Source organism: Octodon degus, unplaced genomic scaffold (genome assembly GCF_000260255.1).
Source record: "Octodon degus isolate 3935 unplaced genomic scaffold, OctDeg1.0 scaffold00220, whole genome shotgun sequence".
Taxonomy (NCBI): Eukaryota; Metazoa; Chordata; class Mammalia; order Rodentia; family Octodontidae; genus Octodon; species Octodon degus.
In genome coordinates, this window is record NW_004524796.1 from 1,432,222 (window position 1) to 1,454,347 (window position 22,126).

The window sequence follows — 22,126 nt, forward strand, 5'->3', positions numbered from 1 at the left end:
TTTTGAGACAGGGTCTCCCTATGTAGTGAAGGCTGGCCTTGAGCTCACTTTTTAGCCCAGGTTGATCTCAGACTTTCAACAATCCTCCTGCTTCAGCCTCCTGAGTGCTGAGATTACAGACAGGTGTCACCATGCCCAGCCTAAAGTGATTTAGTCTGTTCCTCTTTTTCAACTGCATTTTTTTTAATGCCAAGAATATCAACTTAATTGCTTTCCTTGTAAAGAAATGTTCTGCTCCACATATGACTATAAATTTTTAAAGAATGTTTTACAGAATTTACTAGTTTCTTGGTAACATTAATTCCCATATGTTTCTTTACAGGGTAAGAATCCCTGGGGACTACTTTTAGAATTTACATGTGTAGATGAATCTTATAGGATTATAAGTCTGGGTTAGTCTTCCTCTAAAGCAGACCTCTCTGTAAGGGCAATTTCTTCAAACAACAGTGCAGGTCACAATTATATACTATTGTGGATAATTGGGTCTACAAGGCCCCCACTCACTTTTGAATGGGGTATTTTGTTTTAAAGAGAAAAGAAAAAGTAAAACAAAATTTCAAAACTTGATAAGAAGACAGTAACAATGGTTAATGCATTGCATATTGTTGTATTTCACTTTTTTATTTAGTAGAAGATATAGGCATTTAATTATCCAAACAATAGTAGTACAAACCTTTCTTTTCAATGAACTATGAGAAATTATTAGAATAATAATCTTGGGGGCCGGGGAGATGGCTCAGTGGAATAAGCACTTACCTGGCAAGTGCAAGGGCATGAGTTTGATCCCCGGTTCCACAAAAAAAAAAAAAAAGAATAATAATCTTGACTATCATGAGTGTGTGTATTACTTTGGATTTGCTATTTTTTCTCCTTTCCCCACCCCAGTTTATTTCTCTTTTATAATTTCTTCTTATTTTTCAATACATACTGTACATTTTGAATCTCATTTACTCTTTTAGCTTCTCACACTGGGGAGACAATACAATGCTTATACATGTGACCCTGGTATATTTCACTTACGAGTTTGGTCTCAACTTGCATCCATTTACCTATAGAAGTCTCAAGTTTGTCTTTTATGGCTGAGTAGCACTCCATTGTATAAAAAGACCACATCTTCTTATCCACTCCTCAGTTGATGGGCATTTTCGTCACTCACTCTTAGTGAGACTTCCATGAAATTACAGTGAATGAGACTTCAGGGATCTCATGGTTTAAGTCAGAAATGTGCCCCAGGCTGCGTGTGTTCAGAGGAGAGGCTTTCAGGAGGTGAGTGAGTGATTAGGGTGTTATACTCACCTATGTCCATCAGTGGATTTGTGCCTTGGTGCGTTCCTTGCTGGACATGCTGTTGGGAGGTAGGGCCTGACCAGAGGAAGCGTTCCCTGAAGACGGTGCTTTTGGAGGTGTGTCTCGAGCTCTGGCATTTCCCTGTCTCTCTGCTTCCTGACTGCCATGAGAGGAGCAGCTCTCCTTTGCCAGGCCCTTCTCCATGCTGCTGCTTCTGTGAAGCTGGCTGGCCCAGGACTGAAAACTCTAAGACTGCAAACCATAGTTAGCCTTTTCCTTCTTTAAGTTGCCTGTGTCTGTTTTATCCCAACAACAAAAGCTGACTAATACAGAAGTGTTGTAGGACCCTTTGGAGGCCTTGCCTTTTACTCTGTGGGAAGTGAAGTTATTATTGGACTTGGAACTGATTAGTTGAAAGGTTGGTACATTTGTTACTATGTTAAGAACAGACTGTAATACAACAAAGATATAAGCTGAGAGAGCAGTTGGGAATCTGCTATGGATTTGTTGGGAATCTCGATTTGGATTTGGATCAAGAAGGTAGCAAGGGAGTCAGTTTTGAAGGTTGAGGCAGGAGCCTATCCCAATAGATTAAGTATAGCATGAAAGAGGAGAAACATGACAAGAAGGACCTCAAGGATTTTGGTGTGAGCAGCTGGAATAGTGGATGTTAGTGTACTTTTTATTACTGTAGCAAATGCCTGAGCTGAATCAACTGATAAAGAGAAAAGGTTATTTTTCTCTTCATAATGTGAGGGAGGTCCAGTGCCTAATCCCATAGATATACTGTTTTTAATCCTCTGGTTTGGTGGAGGAGGAGCACATCAAGGCAAAGCAAATTTGTTTACTTCATGGATGGATGGTAAAAGAGGGGAGAAAAAAGGAGCTGAGGTCTCAATATATCTTTCAAGGACACACACTGAGTGACTAAAAAACCTCCCACTAGATCCCATGTCCTCAGTATTCTACCACCTCCCAGCAGTTCCATGGGATAGTGACCAAGCCTTAAAACCAGAGAAATTTGGTTTTAAATTCTATGGTTTTAAGAAAGGGCCACATACTCATCCTACGGCATAGTTGGGATAGTGAAGGGTGTTGAAGCATCCAATTTGGATGCTGAATGAAGGGTTCGAAAGAAGACACATTAAGCTTGAACTATTTGACATCCAGTAGAAGCTAGAGCAGGCAGCTGATCTGATCTGGTGGTTGATGTTCTGTGTAGTTTTTATAAAGGGCTTAAAGCAATGTAGCATTCACAGGAATAAAGTAAATAATAGTTGTGACTAATACAGTTCCTTCTCCTTTGACCATATCATTCAGTTGTCCAAAATAATTGTAGAGATTTGCTCTTGCTTACTTTTTTTCACAACAAAAACAGTATTTTATTTATACTTTTGCAAAGCTAGTAACATGTGACACAAGTTTTCCTAGTGACTAATAGCTGACTTTAACCAGACAGGATGTTTATCTTCAGACTGAGGTAGCTTGTTTGCTTTAGGCACTGAGGCCTAGTCCCACCTACACACAATTGATCGATTTCCTAGCTTCCATGGCTCCCAACATATCAACCTTTTTGGTTTTGTTTTGTCAGAGATGTGTGTTCCACTGCAGTTAGAGAAGTTGTATTTGAAGTCTTTAAAGGACCTTTTCATACTTGATGCCAGTCCAAAGATTGTAGGTACTTGAATTCAGCAAAATAACCCACTATAGACCAATAGGCCATAATAGTAGTGAGTTACAAGATCATCTGGCAATGGTCAGAAGTTGTTGACTTGAGCCTTTTACAGCTCAGTATATTAATATAGCTTTATTTTTTGTACCTTGTGATTACACTTTCCTGCTGGATGGTTAAGACCAAGTTAAAACAAGACCTATATAACTAAAAATGTAACTTTTGCTATCTGACAAAGTCAGTCAAATACCCTTACTCTTGCTTATTATATGTAGTTTCACTCGGACATGGAAATTAAAGACCTCCACAGGACAATAATCCTTGTCTTTCTGAGCTATTCCATTCCTTAAGCACATGCTAACCTTTGATGGTAAATTTTAATTTTTTCAAGTGTAGTGTGAAGGTACTGTCAGGAGGGAATCAAATCTCAAAGTAAAAACTGAAATACACTATGTACATTCACTCTATGTAATTCTTGAAAATGTCTAGAAGGATTAGCAATACTGTCTGGTTGCACAGCATAATAGTCAAGAAAGGTTTCAACCTTGAAGTGAAAGTGTATCACTTTGAGCAGCTAGCTTATCTCCTATTTCTTCATTGACGAAATTGAGAGCTGATAGGCTTGTGGAATGTATTGAGATAATAAGTGTTATTTTAATTATGTATAGTTTGTCACTAAGCGTGATTCTTCTTTGTGGAAAACAGAATATGCTTGCTATAGAAAGACACCTATTCTTTAGCCCAGCAATTTTAGAAGCAGAAAATGGCTTCCATGCTAAGAAGATGGAAAAGGAGTAGTATTAATAGAAGATAATATAGAGCTAATGCACATTTTGGAGTATAAAGGAAAGATTTTTTAGCCTCTCTGCCTAAAACAATATGTAAGCTATAAGTTATGCTCCTAGTACATGGGGGAAAAAATATCCAACCATAATGTGATAGCTCAGAGTGAAAGTCAATAGTCAGCTCCCAAGAAACATCCCAGGGAAGCAGAACCCTTGCACACCCGTGACATGTAGACTCTTAATTGGTCCTCCCTTGGATTGGAAGAAAGGCTTTGACAATACTTCTGACCTCTTAGAAGCAGATTTATAGACATATAATAGTGCTTTAATCTTTGCATCCCAGAGTTTCCAAACTAATAAATATCAGCATAGATAAAAAGCTTCACAAGACAATGATTGTCTGCCTTCTGACTCTGCTCCAGTCCTGTGTTGGACCCCAATCACTTTCTCTCTGCATCCTTGGCATCCCCTTGTTCTATGACTCATTGGGCACTTTTCTGTCTGATTTTCCTATATTGGTAGGGTGTTATAATTGTGTTTTACTTATCTGTGTGATTGAATATCTGCAGTGACATTTTGAAGTTACCTTAAAACATTCTTTTTAAGTTGTAATTAATTTTTTTGGTGACTTTTCACCTACTTTTTTTTAAAAAGCAGTTTTTCATTATGCAGTTCAGGCTTGAACTCGCAGTGATCCTCCTGCCTTGGCCTCTGGAGTGCAGCGATTGTAGGTGTGCGCTGCCATACCCAGCCTGAATTTTCTCCCACCTTTGCTCTGCAGTCTGTTCCCCTGTCTGTAGCCTTTTCTTACATTCCCCTCTTTTGCCACTCATTCACACAATTCATCCTACAATAATGATACTCCTAATATAACACCTACTGAAATGAAAAGATACCCATGAGATTTACCATAAAACAATAAACATTATTTTAAAATAAATACACCAAAACATATATATTTGTATGAATATTGTCCTTGCTAAAAAAAGAAATTGGAATGATATTCCTACAAGGCTTTGGGATTTTATTTAGAACTACTTTCTAATCTTCATAAGAAAATCATCCTGCTACATCACAGTGAAACCTTCCTGTTCACCCATATCAGTATTCCTCATCTAATTTATAGGCCTGATGCCAAATTCATTTTAATAGGTTTGATAGCTCACAGCAGTCCTTAGAGGGTAAAAATTTAACCCATTAACAGTTTTCAGAAGAACGTTGGATGTATTCTAGAGACAATTGTGAAAAAAGGTACAAAATTATTTTGGGGTAATAGCAGCATATTTCAAGTAAATCTTAGTCCCAAGTTCAAGGGAAATCTCCCTTTTAGATGGTTATATTCTTTTTCTTCTGGTAACAAATTGAACTTACTGTTTTATAATCACATCATAAGAACTACCTCAGAAGTTATTTTATTTGATTTAAATTATGTTCTAGTGCATAGCATGCTTAAAACTTCTCATCTGTGTATGTGGGAGATACACTGTAATAAGAAGCTTATGCTTGTGTTATTGTCTCTAGGACTATACTTGATAAGAAGGAGCTGCTGGAGTTTGCTCAGCTTGGCTGCTACCTGGAGTATGATCTCTTTGGTAATGAATTTCTTAATTACCAATACGACCTAGATATTGATATGCCGGATGATAACAAAAGAATTAGAAGGTAAATATGGTTCCATCTCTCATAGCATTCCCTTTTACTATCCCTTTTTGATCATCATATACCTAGGTGAGTATTAGCAAAGACTCAGAAAACAATAAGCAGGCTGATGCACAGAATTGCAGAGAGGAGTATATCTGAGCTGTTTCTGGGAGAAAAATCTCTCTGTATTATTTCAAGGAGAAAATGAGTCATCCTAAGTAGGTTAAAGCTTAGCAGAGCCTTAGAAGTTCAGTGCAGATGGGCAACTGACAAGAGACACAGATAATGCTCAACCCCTGCCATGACAGGAAGAGAACAAAAGACACTTTCCTCCTTTATTCCTAAGGAAATAAGCTGTTTCTTTCCCAAGCTGACCACACTAAAGTCATACCTTCCTGTGGTTAATATGTGAAATGCTTCAGTTAAACTTTCATTAAGGGGTGATTATAACTTAAGTGCCAGTGGTGCAGTGGCTGAATACCCAGGATCATACAAAGTGCAGTCTCCCCAAGTGGCCTAATGTGTGATCAAGCAAACAGTTCTATGATTCATTCTTTGCAATCAAGTGGAGAATTTGATTCTAAAGATGGCTACAAGAATGAGTCTTGATAGAGAGGTAGTATAATGATTGAATAAACCAAGTTGGGGGATCTCGGAGGAGAAACAGATTTGGGACTGACAAGAGAGACTTTGAGGTTATCTAAGTGCTGTTATCCACTGGGCCCTACGGTAAATATATGAAGCTCAGAGCAGAAGTTTGGGATGAAAGATAACTTTGGATATCATCAGTGATAGCTCAAATTATGGGAATGGAAGCTGTTTCTCAGAACACAGGGAGAATCACCCAAAGACAAGTGAGGAAGTTCTCAAACCAGTAAAATTATAAAATGATGTTCTTAACAGAAGACTGATGCTTTGGCCAAAAGACTTGGGATATTAAGTGAGATCAGGACAGAAAAGCAAGCATTGGACTTCACAGCTTGACAGGTCTTCTTTCCCAGGTCATATGTGTGGGTCTTAGTAGAAAAGACTTGAGGAATGAGTCAAAGACGAGAAAGAGGTGAAAGACTGGTAGTTAGTCTTTCAAAAAGTGCTATTAAAGAGAAGCAGATAAATGAGGCTGAAACTAGGAAACACAGGATCAAGGGAAACTTATTAAGAGCTGAGCAATTTATGTGGCTGTGGAAAAATGAAGAAAAAAATGGCATGGTTCCAGGGAAGGAGTGCCATTCTACAGAGTTGTGATGGAATTTATGTGAAATGACGTATATGCAAAGATTTTTATTTGAGTATGTGGTGCAGTAGAAATGTTCAGTAGATGTTGTGTTCAAAAAGTCTGGAGAGATAAGAAATATAGAGATAAGGCTCTACTGGGACAAATACATGGAATCAAGGGAGCAAATAGAAAGTTGGTAGAATGGATATTTTCTCCATAGGAGTGAAGGCACAAAGAAAGTGATGATATGAATGCAGATAAACATATTAGCAAGAGGAACAGGAAATTGAGACCAATGGTCATGTGTTCTCTGATATCCCTGTGAGGTAGACACAGTCACTTCCTGAATAAGGAGGAGTAGATTCAGGGCAGGACCTTGGAAGGGGGGAATGAAGTCTAGGAATGGTTGTCAGACGAATAAGGGAGATGCTGACAAGGTCATGTGTGTGTGACCCCAGTGAGACTGGAAATCAGAAGTGCATGACTGTATGTTTCTAGCAGTGGGTGTGATTTGGTAATTCTTTTTGTAAAACTATTTCAGTTTTGGCTATAGAACCAGAGAAGTTTGTGAGAAGATACGGAAAAAGTGAACAGTTAGAGAGAGGTAAGATGGAGATTCTATTGGAGAAATGTGGGCAATAACCAAGGGGACAGATTAAGGCAGAGAGGTGAAGACCATGGAGGCCAAGCTGAAGGAAAGACGATGGAGAGAGAAACAGGGAGATAAGTAGGAATGACAAAAAAAGGCAAATATCAGAGGCCCTTGTGAAGTGGGTGAGTAGGTACCTAAGTGAATGGAAAAATCAGAAAGAGGCCCTGGGATTGCAGTTGGAAACGGAAAGTTGAGATTTCAGAGAAAAAGCACTTTTTCATGGCTTCAAGGTCTAGGACATGGTTATAAGGATAGAAAACAAATTAGAATGAAAGTAAACAAAACTATAATCAAGAAATAACATCCAGAAACCATGAGACTAAAGTTATAGATAATTGAACAGACACACATTGGGGAAGAAAGATCCTGAGCCAGTGAGAATATCCTCCTCCATGACGTCAGTAACAGCAAAATATGCTTGACGTTTAATAGAGAGTGATCCTTAATAAATATTACTGTCCTTAAGTAACATGGCAGCCACTCTGTAAGCAAACTGCTATGACTTAACCAATAAAGCTAGGTCTTTTTTTTACACTTACACTAATTATTTAGCAAATAGATTTATTATTTCATTTGTTTATGATTTTAATTAATTTTCTAAGAGGCACTATAAGTGTAGGCCAACAGGTTTCCCTAGTTAGTATTGCCTCAGGAGGTGAATAATCTTTGCTCAAAGACAGCTGGGATATAAAGACCTTTGGTGTAGGTCTTTCATATCACAGACACGACTTCATGATGGATGCCTTCAACATTTTGCAGTTCATCTCGGACATGGGAAGTTTGCCTTCAGGTTCTGTTTGCTTTTGCTAAACCACTCTATGGCAGTGAGGTGTATGTTTTGCACCCCTAACCCCTCCATGATGTATCCAGACCTTCTGAAACGAAGACCTCATCTCAGAGATGAGATCTTTAAGGGGAAATCAATGGAGGTATAAAAAAGGTCACAGGCTTCCCCTTCATTCCTCTTGGATCCTTTAACTACTAGTGCAAAAATAAGAATTTAGGACCGGGGTCATGGCTCAGTGGAATAAGTGCTTCCCTGGCAAGAGCAAGAGCCTGAGTTCGATCCCCGGTTCCGCCAAAAAAAAAAAAAAGAATAAGAATTACCTTTGATTCTTTTATTGTGTTAAATAAACATTCTGAATGTGTGAAAATACATCAAAGTTTTTTATATAAGGATGTATTTGAGGCCAGGAGATAGCTCGGTGGAATAAATGCTTGCCTGGCAAACACAAGGTCCTGAGTTCAATCCCTGGTACTGAAAAAAAAAAGAAAAGAATATATATATATATATATATATGATATGTATTTGTGCTATTCTGTGTATAGGAGCATGCGTGCATATGTATATGAATTTAATCTTCCTTAAATTAAAGCTGTACATTGAGTCACTTTACCCAAGCACAGCTCATGTTGCTTTTTGTTTGTTTATTAGCTTAGTTTTTCTTGGACAAGGTCTCACACTGTTCCAAGCTACCCTTGAACTTGCTATGTAGCCCAGGATGGCCTTGAACTCTAACTTCTCTGCCTCAGCCTTCCAAGTGCCAGGGTTGCAAGCATGTGCCACCTACCACACATGACCATTTGATGTTAAGAGCCAAATGGCGCTTTTGACTGTGTCTGACCCACTAGCTTGTTCCCCCCCCCGACCTCATGAGCACTTGGATTATATCGTTGATCTGCAATCTTTTTTTAGCCATACTAGTCTGAAAGCTCTGAGATTTCAGAACGCAGAAGCACGCTTCTGCCTACCTCTGGTTTTCGGCACCAGAAATTCTGTGTCTAACACCTGTTTTCAATCTTATGCTCCATTTCTCAAATCTTATTATATCTCTGCCTTTTCACACTTTGTAGTCTCTCCCTAATATTTGTTTGCAAAACACTAACTCATTTGTATTGCTATAATTACTGTAATTTTTTGTCTTCTCATCTGTAGTGGTTCCTCCCTTCTGGCAGCATCTCTGGAGCTCCTGTTCTTCCACATAGCGGCAGAAATATGCAACAAGATCTCTTTGTTGTGGCCAGACTAGACAGAGTCCTTGGTAGTCAGGATGGAATGGTGTTTCTAGAGCTAGAACATTATCTTGATTGTGAGAAAATCTCCTAATTCTTGACTTCAAGGAGTTCTAAAAGTTTCATTTTTAAATAAGTATATCTTATTCACCATATGCCTTCTTTACTACTTCCTGATTCGATAACTTTTTGTTTCAAGTTGTGGTAAAAGCCATCTTACAGGGATTGTTTATTCATATGTATGCCTTCATGATAATGAGACATCATAATTTTCAGATGAAAAACAGACATTTAAAGCTGTGGGAAATGCTCAGAAAAAGTCAGAAAGAAATGGAATTCCATGCTTGCGTAGGACAGACATGGGGTCCACATGGCAGGACCCCTGATTTCTAGATAAAGCACCCAGACAGCTTGACTACTCTGGTATTCATACCACCTATGAGCTGCAAATTTAAGATCTAATCTATTTCATAATATACATTCTCAGAGGCCATGGCTTTATGCTTGAAGTGTGTGTGTGTGTGTGTGTGTGTGTGTGTGTGTGTGTGTGTTGTGTCAGACATCTTGCTTAGCATAGTAGTTGCTAAATAGAATTCATGCTCTAGAATCCCAAGAAATGTTATCTGTGGGAACAAAAATGATGTCTTTCAAATAACCAGGTCCTGGAAGAAGGCGCTATCAATTCCTTCCTACCCCTGTGGGACTTACAAGCTGTAAGAGAATCCCAGGGAGGTACCCTGTCAGCCAGCCGCACCTCTGCTATCAGAGACCTTTGGAAGTCACGATAGACACTGCCCAGAATGCAGACATATACAGATGGTGGCTGTGAGGGGGTGACTCACACTACAGATTACTGCATTTAACCAAGCAAAAAGGATTGCACTTTTAGACAATTGTCAGAAAACTGTCCTTTAGTTAAGTGACTATAAATTTAAAGGAACAGCTCATTATTTTAACAATCCTGTTGATGGGAAAGGAAGACAAAGTAAAGGGTGTTTGTTTGTTTGTTTGTTTACTTGTTTGCTTGCTCAATTTAATCCAATACTCAGAGACTACTACTCAGTCAACATTCCCATCGATTGTGAAGAAATAAATGCTCAAAGTACAGTGATGCTTTTGTTAGGCTGCCTTCACTGACTGTAGTTACTGTCATATGGCCTCACTTGCAAATCAACTGCTTTTACTGAGAGTTTAATTTGTATGAAGATTCCTTTTGTTTCCATATTTTAACCACAAATATCCACTGATTCATGTGCTAGATTTAAAAAAGAGAGAGAGACTGGGCCTAAGAAGACCGACATTCGAGAAGAACAGCTGAATACAAAACCAGAACCAAGTTATTTAGTGCAATGCTAAAGTGGTCATTCGTTTGAGCTGGCAGATCCTATTAGAATCTATCTTTAATGCAGCATTGCCAAGCTTTGTCATAAATATTACAGGCTGGAAATTTCTGTGTGCGTGGAATAAGGATCTTGTTCCTCCTAAGAGGCAGCGATATCTGTACCATTATCACACACCATTTCTTAAGGGGCTCCAGGTACACCTGCCCCAGTGGAAGGCAGTATCCTTAGGACAAGCACAATAGGCTTGTGAGCAGGAAGTTTAAAGCACCCAAAAATTCTAACACGTGAGACAAACGGCATCTAATGAGTTAATGTCTTCACAGGGTGCGGCTCCTGGTGGATGAGGGCTGTGGAGATCGAATTCTGATGGCCCATGACATACACACGAAGCATCGCCTGATGAAATATGGAGGGCATGGCTATTCTCATATACTTAGCAATATTGTGCCTAAAATGTTATTTAGAGGCATAACCCAGAGTGCACTTGATAAGATACTGATAGAAAACCCTAAGCGATGGCTCACTTTCAAATAGAATGGTTGCTTATGAATTGATTTATAATACTTACAGAAAATCTTCAGTGATTTCAATCCCACTGGCAGAATTAATCAGATCTACATAGGACACAATAACTGATTGAATTTCCTTCCCGTGAGAAGTTTGCCTCTCTGTAACAGGCTATGTGCACCTGTGGGGAGTTGCTGAGTCTAACAACCCTATTGTTTTGCCTTAATAAAATAAATACAGAAAAATCCTTATTTCCAAACAATAATTTAAAGTCTGTATACTCTAAGAGGAGGTTTTGGGGTTTTTCCTAATCTATCAGCTATACGACTTGAGAAAATTTTAAATGTTTCTGGTTAAATTGCCCCCTTCTGGAGTAATCTAATGTTTCTTGTAATATTGATGATCCTACTAATTATCCTGCTGTTCTTTAATTAATGCTTAATGAATAATATGGCACTTTCAAGTAGTTTTTGCTACAAGGGAAGTTAAATTTTGAGAGTTTTTATTCCAAAGGATACTGTAATATAATTACCAACTCACAACAATAAAAATATTTTGGAAGGTTAATGGTACGCTATCCACCTATCTATAATAAATCAGTTTGATGCCTTTGGCTTTCTGGAGTTTGTTTTTTTTCTTTTTGGTATAAATCCTGTTGAGTTTTATGAAGTTTATATGAGAACATGTAATAGTAGTGAATTATAAAAATTCAATCATAAAAGTCAAAGCATATTACATAATATAGTTTAATGAATCATTACATTTATAATAACAAAGGCCACAATTTATTAAGTCATAAGATATAATGCAAAAGAGAGAAATGTTTGCCTTATATATATATATATATATGTATATATTCCCTTTATTTCCTTTACCTTTTATTTGTTTTTCATTGGGCCTAAACAGAAAATAATTCTCATTTATCCAAAGAAAAGGTCAAATCTATTGTTAATGACAGTGTGATTCTAAATCCTTCTCTTTAAAAGGTATCCGGGCTTGATGTTTTATATAAATAAAGCCTTTATAAAATTGTCAATTAAAACTCTTAATTAATCTGCACTGCTGTTTATAAACAAAGATTTTGACTGAATCCTTACTCTGCTATTTGTTTCCTAAAGCCACTCACCAATCTGGTGCTGCCAATTCTTCTTTGATACATATATATTAAAGAGAAAAGAACTATTACAAATCATTTATGAGTGCTCTTACATAACACAAAGACCAAAGAGGATTAGTCATTATTCTTGATGAAGGAGCCAAGGTGCTTTTAATCCTATAACTCATGACAGCTACTCAGACCAAAGCATTTAAACACAGAAAGCCCCACCTTCACATGAGAACATTACGTGTAACTCGTGGAAAGCTGAAGTTGGATAAATTAAGGATATTTTAGCTGATCAAAGATCAAGCTTTGTGTGTATTAGAACAGAATGTACCAAAGAGGAATGAGCTATGAGAACAAACCAGGTCTTTTAAGGGAAAAAAATGCAAATGTCCTTCTCCAGTAAAACAAGCACATTTTTAAATCTTTGTTTTTGAAATCTACTTGTCAAAGATTCTTCAAAAGTGACTGAAAACGAAACAGATTTTTTTGTCACTGTAGTAATGGAAATTGTGTGATAGGATGTATCAACATGCATATTAATCTTTTTTCTTGGGTGAAAGAGATGACGTTTGGCAGCAGATTTTAACTACAGAGAAAGGGTTTGTATTCCTTCCAAAAATGTACTGTCAGCTTCCATCCACCTGAGAAACAAAGAAAAATTGATAACTCAGATACATTCAATTAATAAACACTGCGAAGGGGAGCACATTGTTGCTGTGGTCCTGATGCTAACAGTCTGCCAGAGAATGCAGTACAAGTATTGATTGGCATATGGTAATGAAGCAACCAAAGGCTTAAGTCACACATATGAAGTGGAGGGCACCTTAACCCATTGAAGTTTAATTTTCTGGATAGCTCTTAAAGAGAAGTCACTTCAGTTATTTTGCTACTCCATATAGTTTTGTCACCTAATATAGATTTCAATCCAAAATAAGTCCAATAATTTACGTGTGTTTTTGTGTGTATTTTTTTAAATTAAATTTTCAAAGCTCTACAGTCACTGTATGTCAGGGACTGAAGCCAAATGTATATAATATTTCATCTAACATACATGTATATGTATATAAATATGTGTGTGGTGGGTATTTATATAAAATATATACACTGTTGTCACACCGGTTATATGTGAAATTGTTAATTTTGAGATAACCTCAGGCCACAGATCTGTAGTAACAGTTTGAAGGCCTTACTTAGTGTCCCCTTGGTGACGCATGCAGTAGCTCAAATTAAACCTTTGTGCATTGGGTTATGAATAATATTTTCTTCCAAAGAAGGCAAAAGCCTCAGTCTGATTCAATACCAAAGAATAAATTTCTCTGCCTTTCCAAGTAAATCTAAAAGTATTCTATTGACAAAATGGACACATAGGGGATTTTCTAAGTACCACACATAATTACACATTTTCACACTTAAAGTGTAATCCTATGATACAGTTTCAAACTCTAATTTTTAATGACTATCACCAGAAAATAGAGAAAAAAAAATGATAAGAAAAATGTGAAAATGATCATAGGCTTGGGAATTCCCACAGATTCAGAAAATTCCAGGTTAAGGCTTGAAGTTGAATCATTCCCAGGTCTAGCTCTAAACTTAACAAGAGTACAAGGCAAACAATTTCTTTGGGGACAAGCAGTGTTCTTTCCTTAGACCTTCTCCTGCAGGGTAAACTGATTCTTCCCCTACTATGAATGGACTCCAAGTATCATAATAAGCAGGTAAACTCACAAGAACCAAAGCTGACATATGGATAAAAGCAGCAAGATCACAGTACACCAAAGTATCATATATATTGAAGAAATAATTCAATGTCTTAGATTTTTCTATAAAAATTTGTGATCTATAGAGGACTTCATTCACATGGACACTAACAATAAGGAGTATTTGCTTTGGCGGTAGTGGATCACACATCTGCTTATCTTGCTTTAAATATTTTTTTTACATAATGTTTCTGAGTGATACAGATGTGAGTCAGGTAGCATTTGATTTTCCCCACACATACACCACTGAGGTGCATCCCCAGGGATCCTTCATTCACTGACGTTAGCCATACGAATCCAGTGTTCAGACTCAGAATAATAAGCTTAGTCTCTGCATTATCAGTCAGCATAAATAATAAATCCAGAAAATGTGCTGTATTTGTTGTTGTTTCCTCCGTGGGCTTTCCCACCATCTAATTTGATATAGACTTCATCTCCTGGTTCCAGATGAAGAACCACACTGTTACTGGCATAGTCGTAATTCTGATCAGCATCTTGGGCGATTGCACTAGCACGCACCTATAAGAAAACAGACAAGAACTGGGGTTAGTGAAAACGAATTGTTTCAGTTTTCATTTTTACTGATCATGCATCATCCTAAGCAGACTTGCTGTCATAGAATAGCATAAGGCTAGGGACATCCACCTTGGCTTCAGAGCTTTAAACAGTTAGCTCTGTAAGAGTTTCAATTAAGTGCAAAGGAAGTGGAAAGGAAGAAAGAAAAGGAGAAAAGAGTATTTCAGTGAAGGACATCCCAGCAATCTTTGCTACCATTGTAAACAAAGCAAAGGAATGTTATCTCTGCCTAGATCACCACTTTTTCTAATTCCTTGAATCCCTAGTCTCAATCACTTCTTGAAATGGAAATAAGAGCATTGTTTTGCATTTTAATTTAAGCCAAGTAGCAAGTACAGAGTACAGAAATTTAAGTCTAACTTCACTGGGTCAGCACAATTAGAAACTTGGGATCCTCACTAGAGAAAGACCCAGAGAAATATCACTGTGATGCTAAATAGGAAGAAAGTCCTTTAATTTAGGACCTTCAAAATCTAGTATAAGCAAAGCCCCTTTTACTAGGCTATCTCGGAAACTTAATTTATTTAATTATTTAACTCATTTAAATATCTTTGGTAATAGCCACTTTTTCAGAGTTTTTCTATTTGCACCTTTTTATCACTTAATTACACGCACTGAAGTCAATAATTTAATTTCAACGAATCTAAAAGTTATACAAGGAACTAGATTTCTGTGGCTTGAAGTTTTAGATTTCTAGTTTTTGAACGCTATCATTGAACATCCTATTATATATAGGTTGTTCTAAATATGTGGTTTGTTTTCAGGATGGTGGTTCCTTATAATTTGTACATTTTGAGCCAATGGTTTCATTAGGAAATAAATATTTGCAAGCAGTCAAATTATCTTACCATGTAATATGGACATTCTGTCATATTCTCAAATCACATTAGTCTTCATATTCATTCAGTCATATTTTGATTCTGCCCTGGAAAATCTTTCACTAGGCAGAGTTGTGTTTGATTTATTTCAGTAACACATCTTCTAGTTTGTGGCTTGTTTCTATTCCACTATAAACGATATTTCCCCAAACACAGTGTGATTTAGTGGTTTTGTAAACCTCCACTATGTGATAATACATGGCTTGGTGTACAAGATGCTGGATTTTATCATTTAGCAAAATGAGAGAAATGAGACATAAATGCATTCTTTCAAAATTTAGAGGATAGGTTTTCAGATAAAATTTTCATGGGCTATGTTCTCACATTCATGCTGAAATGTTAAAAAAGGAGAAGGCTCTTTGACATTGCTGAACTTGTAATTTGAGTAATATTTTTTAAAGTTTTTTTCGGGGTATCATATAGCAAAAGGAGAAAAGGGCTCACAGGACTTAGAACTGCTTAACACTGTACTAACTGGCATAAATATAATGAAAGGAATATGCCATGTAGCTATGCTTAGCAGCATTGAACCAAATGTGTACACCAATAGTGAGGTGCTCTGTTCTGACCATTAAATAATAATGCACTTGAACTTAATAATATTAATGAAGTAGTCATCAGCTTGTAGAAGCTGAGTACTTGATTATTGTCATTAATTTCTTCTAGTCATTAAGTCCCCCGGGGAGGGGGATCTATACAAGGAAGAATATGATTTGTTTTATTTTAATATGTGGATTTCTAATGGATGAGAACAAAATTAAAGTACAACATTGTAATTAGCTATATTAGTATATATTACTGAATTATTAAACAAAATATACTTCTCAGCTATTGTTAATAACCAGACATTCTATTCAGTGCTTTGAGTCTTTAGTATATGTTCTATGGGTAGTGTCTTTTGTCGTTTCTTACATGAAGGCATTTGGGAACTGGGACACAGTAATAATCTCTTGATTTAGTGATAGTGATCTTTAAAAACAATCTAGTGCAGTTTTCATTCTATAGGATATAACCACAAAACCAAGTATATATCATTTCTAATTCAGTAGGTGTAACCGCAAAAGCCTGCAGATGCATTAGACTAGAAGGCTACTCTCGCGCTCTGTACTTCCTTTGTTGGATAAAGCCAGTGTGATTGCTTTGTAATGAAAGTCATTCTCTGAGATTTTAACCGACACTGTACCGTGAGACTGTCCCAGTGATAACAGCCATACTTCAGGCTGCACGATTCCAGTACACCTGCTCCCCTGACCACACTCTCAAGGTAGAATGGGGTTGAAATTTCAGGTGCTAGGATCTAGCTCAGTGACTTTAACAACCCCTCCTTTAAGCCATCAAACTACTGAGGGAGGGAAGGCTTTCCTTCTAGAGGCTATTTTCATGCTCCTAAATGTACACTCATTTCACTAGTTGGTTAAAGATTATAATGCATCTTTTTCTCAATCCAATATGCCTATTTATACCTAACTTTAACATCTTTTCTTATTATGCTCGCTTTGTAAATTCAGCTTTGTCTCTAGCCCAGGTTTTATTGTTCCTAAAAAATCATCCATTTGGTCTGTCATTACCTTACTAGATGAATATCAAACCAAAAAATATTCATTTTATCCACTATAGTTCATCTCTGCCAGTACCATAACTAATAAATTATTAAAATGTAAAAAAATAGTCTTTAATTGTTTTATACTTCTAATTCAAAACCTGTTTAGTTTCATTGTAGTAACTCATTATAATGACAAAGTAATTGCATTAGTTAGTACTTATTTTTTTCAGGTTTTCAGCTACAAATATATAAACATTAAAATTTTTTCCTGTGTCTCTGTAAGGCTATTTGAGTCCAGTTTTTACCTTTAATATGCACCGTCATGGGCTTGCAGCAAATGGTGAGATTAAATTTCGGTTGATGTTTTCATGGGGAATATGAGAGCTCTGGTCCTTTTACTGGTACGTTTGTGAGACTGTAATAGGTGGCACAATTTTAGCATTGTCTTATTATTGAGAGTTCATCATTAGACACGATATTTACGGTAACATTTGGTAATTTAATTAATTGCTGCTGATGTTCTCGTAATTTCATTTTCATTGTGCTTCTGTGGAATCATAAACAAAAGGTTAAGTGCCACATTAGGTTAATTTACTGGCCTTTGATGTTTCCATCTGTGACCCTACCTTCAATACAAAGCATAAATAAAACGTCTTTCCTATGGTTATGGGCCACAGGCAGTGCTCTTGCCTAGAGGGAACTGCTTTTCTTTTGTAGTTTAATTTTGGGGTATCTCAAAACTCACTTAATCCATAGACTATGACACTAACCTGGACCTCTGAGTTTCTCTGGTTTATGAGAACCATTTAGGTCAGCTCAGAGGGAGAAGCTACCATTCAGAGAAGTGATCAGACAATAGCATAATTGAAAAGCAAGGAGAAAGTATTTATTTATAAATAATAAAAAGAGATTCTACAAGATTTCCCACACATAACTGGCTCCAGGCCAGATGTCACAGAATAGTTCTATTCTAGAGCTGAAATTTCTTAACAGTAATATTGCAATGACCACTTTCGAGGTAGTTCACACTGGGCTAAAAAATATATGGTTTGCCACTATATTTATTTTTCTGAATGACCTGTTGCACACCTTTTGCAGGAGTAGTTCAGTCTTGCTGATGGAAAGCATTATACATCATGAGGACAGCTGTTTCGCCTTATTTTTTTCCCTGTTCCTCCAAGAATATGTATGATAGAGCCATTTATACCCCAAGCAATGAAATAATTTTGAAAAATAAAATGTTCCTAGAAGGCCTGAAGAGAATGGTTTTTCTTAGAATCCATGCGGTATATACAGCCTCTACCGTCTAGACATTGACGTTTAAACTAATTCAAATAAATTTTTCCTGGTTTTCATGGAAGTGCAATTGCTTGACATTTTTTAACATGATCATTTTAACACATTTGTACCAAACTGGAATCTTATTCCATTGTAGTTGATAGCACTACAAGAATCTCTTCCTCTTGATAGCATTTCCCAGACCTAACCTTTGAATCAGAAGAGGGCCAATTTTGTAAATGAAGGAGTGCCTTATGGCTGCCTGCAGGGGAGGCTCTATTCATAAGCCAACTTGTTAGGTGACATAATGATGACTTTGGAATGGTGACTCATGTCCTTTGCAGCCATTTTACCTGTAACTACCCCACTGACCTGTGAATAACTTTTATTTATCTTAATATTATTTTCATGCATAATAACGATAATAAACAACCCTGTCAGTGCCTCCTGGTGGCCATTTTGCTCTTTTTTGTTTTATGTGTCCTGAGGGTCTCTTTAACTATTTGTAGGAAAGAGATGAAACAAGACTTACAAAAACAAACAAAAATCCCTCTTCCATTTTAAGACATTTGTCTCTCATTTGTGAGAGAATTCTGACACTTTTTTAGGTCTTTGGAAAATAATCTTGCTTTAATAGTTGCAACTAAATTTGCTGGGGCCCAGGGAGATATAGCCCCTTAACCCTCTATTAAGTCAAAGTTGTTGCAGGACAAAGGGCCTCCTGAGGGCGTCGGCGGGATCGTGGGTCACCTCCCCGTGCCACTCAGAAAGCACAGTTAAAGCCCAGTTGCTCAGCTTAGGCTGCGGACAGCAAACTGGGCCTCGCTCCAGTGGAGCTGATTTAGCGTGCTTGGAAGGTACGATTACATTTTGAGGTAGTCGCAAGCGCTGTGTTGCTCCTCTAAGAAATTCAGAGTGCCTTGGTTTTGCAAGGTGCGCGAATTTCTCCAGCAGTCAAGCGGCCCTAGCACAACACAGCAGACCTGTGGCCCCTGTGGCAGCACCGACCAGCTCAGTAGAGCAAGATCTGGTGTCCCGGACGCACCCGAAGCTGTTTCACAGTCAAGAGCAAGGTCGCTGCTGCGTGCAAGGCAGAAGGCTGTGATTAAGAAAACCCTCTCGTGGGTGTCCTGGGCTTGCAGGGCTGGGCTCGGATGAGTCGTTCTCCTACTCCATCATTAGAGTTTGGGTTCCTTGTTTGGGTGCCTGTGGTTTTACCGCGTAAACCTGCCTGTCTCAACTTTTTCTTCTTCCCTCTGTGCTTCCTCTTGGGCTGAAAAACTAAGCCAGAGTTTGCTTCCTGGAAATTGACTATCCGCGAGTTTTACCGCCTGCCCACCTGGAACTTAACTCCGTATCCCCTTTCACTCCAGAGCTCTTGTCGATTTCCCTGGAGTTTTACACATTGACACTCGCATTCCAGACTCCCCAACCCCTCTCCGGTCCGGAAAAAGTGTTAGCAACCCTACGTTCCTTGGGATCTCGCGGCAGGGGCGATTTTCGGATCCGGGATCTCCCCAGTGCCGGAGCGGTCCGGGTACCCAGCGTCTGGCTGCGCGACCCCAAGGGTTGGTCTCTTGAGCTCGCGCACTGAGTTGCGGGTCGGGACTCCGAAACCAACCTCTCCGTGCTACTGGGCGCCCTCTTCCGAACTCGACCCCCGCCTCTCCTGTGTGGCCCGGCGTCCCCCTCGCCGGGGCTCTCGGGAGCCGGTGGCCGCGCCCTTCCTACGCGGGCTCCCACCCCCCTTTCCGGGGTCTCCTCCCTCTCGCCCGCACCTTCGCGCGCTCGCTCCCCGCCCTCCCAGCCAGCCCGTCCGCCCGCCCGCACTCACCTGGTTGTTTTTGCAGAGATCAGCCCACATGCTGGTGCCGTCCCCTCCGCGCATCAGGACGTGGTAGGTAAAGAAGTAGATACCGGGGATGGAGCAGGTGAACTTGCCCGTGGTGGGATCGTAGTGGTTTCCGAGGTTGGTGACTACGTCGTCGAACTTGAGCACCTCGTATCCTTCGTGCTGCCGCTTGAGGCCGGCGTAGAAGGCGATCTTGGGCACCGTACTGTAGGTAGCCGCGCTGATGGCCCCGGCTGCGTTCAGGCCGGGCGCCCCGGGCGGGCCCGGCAGGCCTTGGCGGCCGGGCTCGCCCTTCTCACCCGGGGGCCCCACGGGGCCCGGCGGACCGGGCTCTCCGGGGGGCCCACGCGGGCCTGCCTTCCCTGGCCTGCCGGCCTCGCCCTTGGGGCCCTGGATGAAGGTGGGCAGGGACTGCATGAGTCCGCGGTCGGGCGTGGCGGCGGTGCTGGGTGCCTTGGTGCCGCCGTAGGGGTCGCAGACCATGCGGCAGGTGCCCAGCATCTCGTAGTGCGCCGACGTGCCGGCCGAGCTCACCAGCACCGGGATGAGGATGACCAGCAAGAGCACCATCACCACCCCCAGCGCCCCGGCGGCGATCAGGCGCCTCCTGCTGCCCACGAGCCGGCTCAGCGCGGGGCGATCCTCTTGTCTGCTTTTGGACAAAATTTTGAAGGTTGGGCGGGGACCTCTCAGAGCCGAAAACAATCCCCTCCGAACCCCAACTCCCCTGGGCGGGCGCGCGCGGGCCGCTCCTCGGCGGCTCTGCTCCCCTCGCTGAGGCTGCGCTGAGTGACTCGAGCTGAAGTCCGGGGCAGGGGTGGGGGCTGGGGGCGGGGTGCGCGGGGCGCCCTGTCGCCTCCCGCGAGCCCCTTCGCACCTGTGGCTGGCGCCGCGGGCGCTGGCACCCGGAGGGTGCAGCCAGCAACCACCGCGTCTCGCGCTCGCCCGGGGCCGCTCACACTTTTATGCCGCTGCTGCCTGTGATCGACTTTTCCGATTTTGCAGACTGCGCCAGTTCGCACCAACTTTCCGTCTGAAGTTGCCTTTTTCTGCCTCCTCCTCTTCTTTTGCAGGCTCGGCTTGCCCGTCCCTGCTTTTTGTTACCCCTCCCTTCTTCTTTCTTCTTTGCAGACACCACAACTCTAGCAGAACCGCACCTCTTAGGCAAGACGCTGGGTGCACGAACTCGGGCCAGGCGACCCCCGGGTGCGCAGAGCAGCGGCAGCAGCGAAGGCAGGCACAGTCGGCTCGGCCAGACTCAGGGCTACTCCGTAGAAGCCTCCAGCGAGCAGCGCCAAACGCAGAGCGGCTGGGAGCGGAGCGCGAGAGAGACTGAACGCAGGATTCTGCCTGGGTACCACCTGCCAGGAGAAGAGGAGGCTGACAAACGCGCGCCGGAGCAATTTATAGGCACCCAAGGCACAGAGGAAGGGGAGCCGCTTTGGCATCTCCGTGCAGCATCTGCTGCGCTCATCCCACTCAGAGAGAGTTTGGCATTACTCTGACAATGTGGGATTTTTTTTTCGGCCTCTCTTTTTTTCTCTCTCTGCACATGGATGAGCAGCGAGATCCTGAATCCTCCCTTGGCGAGCCCAGGCGAAGGCAGCGCTCTCCGTGGACAAGCCTGGAGGAGGGGACAGCTGTGCCCCAGCCTGTCCCCACTGCCAGAAGCCACCTTTGGAGGGAGAGGGGAAGGTTGAAGCGAAGGTGGCTTCGTTGACAATATTTCTCTCCTAGCAAACCCGCGATCAGTGCTTCAGGTGTTTTTGTAAAATGCCACTTTTAACATAAGGAGGGCCCTTTAGAATTTTCCAGATGGCACCTATGATTTTTTTAACCTTCTGATTTTCCTCCCCAGCTTTCTAAATGAAATAAGATGTTACCTCCTAAGCAGGAAGGTGTGTTAAAATACCAAAGGACATTTCTCTATGATTTTAAGTGGACATGTCCACCACAGGCAGGGTGATGGTTGGTTGTTTTTACAAGTGCTGCACAACTGTGAAAGTAGACCTGTGTATGTA

The 22,126-nt window shown here is 40.4% G+C and overlaps 2 protein-coding genes across 4 annotated transcripts in view; one reads left to right on the forward strand and one right to left on the reverse strand.

The window, feature by feature from the left end:
- Pter (phosphotriesterase related) overlaps positions 1-11,731 on the forward strand; it is a 68,850-nt gene extending 57,119 nt beyond the window's left edge. For all 3 annotated transcript variants that reach the window (XM_004645185.2, XM_023705433.1, XM_023705432.1), the window contains exons 4-5: positions 5,266-5,406; positions 10,933-11,731. In XM_004645185.2, coding sequence (XP_004645242.1) covers positions 5,266-5,406; positions 10,933-11,143 — 352 coding nt within the window. In that variant the 3' untranslated portion in view covers positions 11,144-11,731. The remainder of the gene's footprint in view (positions 1-5,265; positions 5,407-10,932) is intronic.
- A 70-nt stretch (positions 11,732-11,801) lies between these two features.
- On the reverse strand, positions 11,802-21,610 carry C1ql3 (complement C1q like 3). Its single transcript, XM_004645187.2, has 2 exons — positions 20,088-21,610; positions 11,802-14,497 (listed from the first exon to the last, which is right to left on the reverse strand). Exons 1-2 carry the CDS (start codon positions 20,673-20,675, stop codon positions 14,318-14,320), a joined length of 768 nt encoding a protein of 255 aa, XP_004645244.1. The 5' UTR covers positions 20,676-21,610; the 3' UTR covers positions 11,802-14,317.
- Between the last annotated feature and the right edge of the window lie 516 nt (positions 21,611-22,126).

Bases quoted from the DNA above. Each gene is read 5' to 3' on its own strand.
- C1ql3 (XM_004645187.2), bottom strand. From the start codon at position 20,675: ATGGTGCTCTTGCTGGTCATCCTCATCCCGGTGCTGGTGAGCTCGGCC. The intron at 14,498-20,087 runs GTGAGTGCGGGC...GTTTTCTTATAG, and splicing joins ATCTCTGCAAAAACAACCAG to GTGCGTGCTAGTGCAATCGC.